Raw genomic sequence first — 4,694 nt, 5'->3', positions numbered from 1 at the left:
CACATATGCATGCACAAACCACTTACATACATGCATGCCTGTATGGTATATCTACATATTATTAAATATGTACAATGCATGTTTACCCCTTTATCACGCATATATATGTTTACCTATAGGTAATATACACCATGCATTCAGCCCATCCATATACTATTGTAAGCCACCATACTCAACAGCAATACATAGGCAATCAGTAAGCCTTTATATATAACAAAAACCAACAGCTGTACATAGGTCATCAGTGTTCTTATATAAACACTTCTACAGGCTTGGAGTCATGGAGACAGCATGTGCGGTAAAGGTTATATTGCTTGCACAAATTTCGGTAGTCTCTCCTGTTACGACGTCCTAAGTTATTGCAGTCAAACCCACCCACCTTGTGAGAGTGACTTGGATAAGCGTATTTGTGAGGTTGGTGTTCTTGATTAGTTTGATGAGGTTTTGCATATTTATCTATATTCTTTTAATCATTAATGTATTTATCTGTTCATTTATTAATTCAGATGGTCGTGTAAGAGGTATTCATTTATCTCTACCTGTTTGTCTATCAAATTATTCAAATGACTGGATTGATGTTTACGTTTATCTTTAAAAATTCGAAATTCATTTCTATATTCAAAAATAAATCATAATATGCATGTTTAGTCATTTGGATTTCAAGTAGAAATGTGGCTCCCTTTTTAATTTGTAGAAAATGTGTATGTACTCGTAACTACATTTACTCTAAGTAGAATGTTATCCTAATATTTCGGATTATGGCTAAAACATCGGGAAATCAAAAAAATTAAACTTGCTATAAGATAAAGACATTAATTATAAACTAATGTGACAAAACTGACATGACTAATCACCTGAAATATGATCTATAAGACTTCCAGTACAATTATGATTTGACAGGTCTTCCTCTTGAAGCGTCCTTTACCCCTTTCAGATCTTAATTAGTGGGAAGCTACAACCTCTATCGTCTTTTAACACTGAGGAGAGTACGTATACCTTGCCACCTCGCACATGCACAAAAAATCGATACAAAAATAAACGTCAAATTAGACAAACATTAATGAAACAAGGTGAAACAACCGATTTTCATTCACAAAAAACTCATTCATGTTTTTTTCAAATCCCTAGTAAGCCAGGTTACTTTTGAGGTCGTGGAGGCGCTGCATGACCTCTTCTTAAGCCAGGTCAACGTAACCTTCGGCCACCCAGACTGTCCCGTTCCTTACACTCTTGTAGGCGGTCGGTGTGTCTCCATATTTTTTCCAGCAAAGGTTTGATTACAACTTTTTAAAGTATAATTTGTTTAATCATTTTGAGTATAAGCTGTATAATTATTTCGAGTATAAGGTGCATCAGTTTTTAAAGTAGAAGTTGTATGTTCTTTAAATATAAATAGATAAATATGTAGGTATATAGATAGATACACACATACATAAACGAATATATAGATACACATACATAAACGAATAAATAGATAGAGAAATAGAGAAATAGACAGACAGACAGATAATACGATAGATGTATAGGTAGATAAATAAGTGAAAAACATATAGATAGACAGAGAGACAGATGAATGTGTAAATGTATAGATAAAACAAATAGATGAATAAAAGCAATAGACAGAGATGCCGAAAAAAACTCTCCCATCACACAGGTCGACTGGGGAGCAGCTAAGGCCTTTTGCAGCATCGTCGGCGGTGATCTGTTGACGCTGCAACACCCCGAAGATTTCCATGCCCTTGTTACCCACCTGCAGAAAAACAGTTAGTCTCGTTGCCCCTTTTTGGTCTTGTGTTATGATGGATAGTCTGTGGATAAGCGTTGGGGATTTGGATTAAGCGTGCGTTGGGTTTTGATCTGTAGTGTATGTGCCCCACTGTTTAAAATCTGATCGTAGGGGGGGGAGGGGGAGGTATGAAGTATGCTGGCAGTGGTGTCCCTTTTTTCGCTCTGCGGCTCCCGACCAATGTATGATGATCTTCATGGCCCCGTCCAGGGACTGTCATCTTTTCAGATTCAATTATTACTAGTTATGAACAGTATAATTGTGTCCGTAGCTAGAGGACAAGAATGCTTTATTGGAAGATTCTAGTTTATTTACATGTGAGAGATAATTTTATGTTGCTACTATAGGTGAGAGAAAACTCGACGTCATAATTCTTATATTGCTCCATGGCCCCCCAGCAAGTACCCCGTGCCCCGCCCCCCCCACCGCAAGTACCCCGTGCCCCTCCCCCCACGTTTTACTATGGCAATGTATGTAGGCTTACAAACATTTCAAATATTCTAGATCAAATTCATAATTCGAAGATCTTGTTACGTAGTGTGTGTTATCGTCTATTAAATATGGAAAATACGTTTTAATGAATTAAGACAAGGAAGAAAAAATAAGAAAAAATAAAAATAGGAAATGCTGTGACTGAACCGTTAATCGAAAAGTTTTATCAACTGGATTTCGTCATTGCAGACATGGTAACCGATTTTTGGCTGGGAGGATTCTTGCGCAACCAGACGGAGGGTTGGACCTGGCTGGACGACGCCCCCGTGGAGTTGGGTTCCCCCTTTTGGGCCCTCAGGTAAAGGTCTATTTTTTCGCGTAAGAGTTTTTTTTTTGTTTTTGTTTTGTTTTGTTTTCATTGTTTTGTCTACGTACGTTTTTAGGATTACTTGTGGTGGGTGAGATAGAAGAAAAATGAAAATTATTGATCGTTAGGGATGACAGAAACGACCTTGGGAGGGTAGAAGCCATTTATGAGCGTTATATAATTCATTAAAAGGGATTACAAGATGACGATAGTGATGCGAACGGCAAGAGAGATTAACTATACCCAGGAATCATCAGTTTTCTGTCAACTGAGTGTCCCTCGGAGATCATGTTTTAAATTCCACATCAGACCTAACGTTATCCGAAAAAATGCATAGGTGTTGAAGTCGTGGGGCAACCTGAATGCCCTCTCTTTCATTAGCCATAAAAATCGCCAAGAATCTTATCATCAGAATTTATTCAGAGGACTGGAATCTTTATCTGTGACAAAACCCAAAAGTGGAGCATGATTTACATCGCGTATTTCACGAGTACGGGAGCCACGGAGACGCTGGTTATTCTGGGAAGGTATTTTCTAGTTCCGCCAAATGATGATTTTGGTATCGTCGGATTCCTCTCATTCCAGCTTCCATATATATAGATAGCATTATCGCCGCGATCCGTTTGGCGGAACTATTAGAAAAAAAACCTGGGAAGACCTAAGTGACAGTAGTTTTATAACACCCGGCAAATCACTACTCCCCCTTCTTCAGACACACGGAGGAGTGCCACAAGAGGAACATCACTCTGAAGGGTAACATCACCCTCCACGTCAACGAAGGCGAGTGCTACTACTACACGCAGGCGCCCCAGAATCCGCCGGTGGGTCACTGCCTCGCCCTCACCTACGGCAACTATTTTTACATGAGCGACGAGCTTTGTCTCGAGAAGAGGAGTCCCTTGTGTGTTGCCGCTGCGCCCTAGGTGGGGATGCCACGTCGGGAGGGCCAGGTGGTGGTGCTTTGTTCCCTTAAGAGGGTTGTTGGTGGTGGGAGGTAGTCGTGCTTCCCCTTCGGTTCAGTATGTGTTTAGGGAATGCACCAGCAGTATAGATATGTGATCAGTGGATTTGATTATATCAGATATACGATATATAAGCATCAATATATAGGACATAAATGTGTGTGTGGGGGGGGATAGGCAAAAAATGACCGATCGTATATAGACAAACACACATGCAGGAACACACTCACACTTACACACACATACGCACACGCACAAGCACACGACCACACACAAACACATACACACACACACACAAACACACACACTCACACACCACGCACAAGCACACACACACACACAAACACACACACTCTCTCTCTCTCTCTTTGTCTCTTTATTTCTTTATCTCTGTCTCTCTCTGTCTCTCTCTCTCTCTCTCTCTCTCTCTCTCTCTCTCTCTCTCTCTCTCTCTCTCTCTCTCTCTCTCTCTCTCTCTCTCTCTCTCTCTCTCTGTCTCTCTCTCTCTCTCTTTCTCTCTCTCTCGCACACACACACACACACACACATTCACATACACACGTGTGTTAATCTATAGATGCATGGATAAATGGATAAATGGACATACACAAATGTGTATCCTATAAAATATCTAGCTACATACACATACATTTTATACCTTTTCAATATTGGAAGTAATAAAGGAAAAGATTCAAAGACTTTTTGAAACGATTTTCATTGCATGAAGATTCTCTGTTTTATGCTGATGATGATAAAGGGCATAGTGATGATAATTATGATAACACTGATAATGCTAATATCAGCAAAGAATTTGAATGAAGCAATCCTAGTGCGATTGATGTGTTGATAAAAGTGTTGATAATGATATTGTTGACAATAATGTTTGTGCTAATAGGAATGGTAATGGTGATGAAAATGATTTTAATGAAAAAGTTATGATAGTAGGATTATCATGATTATAATGATGGAGATAATGATAATGATAATGGTAATAATGGTAATGGTAATAATGATAATGATAATGGTAATAACGATAATGATGATAATAATAAGGATAAGGATAAGGATAAGAATACAGATAAGGATGATAATAATTATAGTAATAATAATGATAATGGAAATAGCAGTATTGATAATGATAATTATG

General features: G+C 38.6%; 1 protein-coding gene across 1 annotated transcript in view; it reads left to right on the top strand.

Annotated features, from left to right (window-relative positions):
* Window positions 1-4,037, top strand: part of LOC113814586 (uncharacterized) — a 9,264-nt gene extending 5,227 nt beyond the window's left edge. The window contains exons 4-9 of the mRNA XM_027366638.2: window positions 271-414; window positions 935-986; window positions 1,129-1,271; window positions 1,655-1,763; window positions 2,468-2,576; window positions 3,298-4,037. Coding sequence (XP_027222439.2) covers window positions 271-414; window positions 935-986; window positions 1,129-1,271; window positions 1,655-1,763; window positions 2,468-2,576; window positions 3,298-3,508 — 768 coding nt within the window. The 3' untranslated portion in view covers window positions 3,509-4,037. The remainder of the gene's footprint in view (window positions 1-270; window positions 415-934; window positions 987-1,128; window positions 1,272-1,654; window positions 1,764-2,467; window positions 2,577-3,297) is intronic.
* Window positions 4,038-4,694: the final 657 nt, after the last annotated feature.

This window comes from Penaeus vannamei, chromosome 2 (assembly GCF_042767895.1).
Source record: "Penaeus vannamei isolate JL-2024 chromosome 2, ASM4276789v1, whole genome shotgun sequence".
Taxonomy (NCBI): domain Eukaryota; kingdom Metazoa; phylum Arthropoda; class Malacostraca; order Decapoda; family Penaeidae; genus Penaeus; species Penaeus vannamei.
Note: the sequence above shows the minus strand (reverse complement) of the source record. Positions and strands in the feature narration are given on the sequence as shown.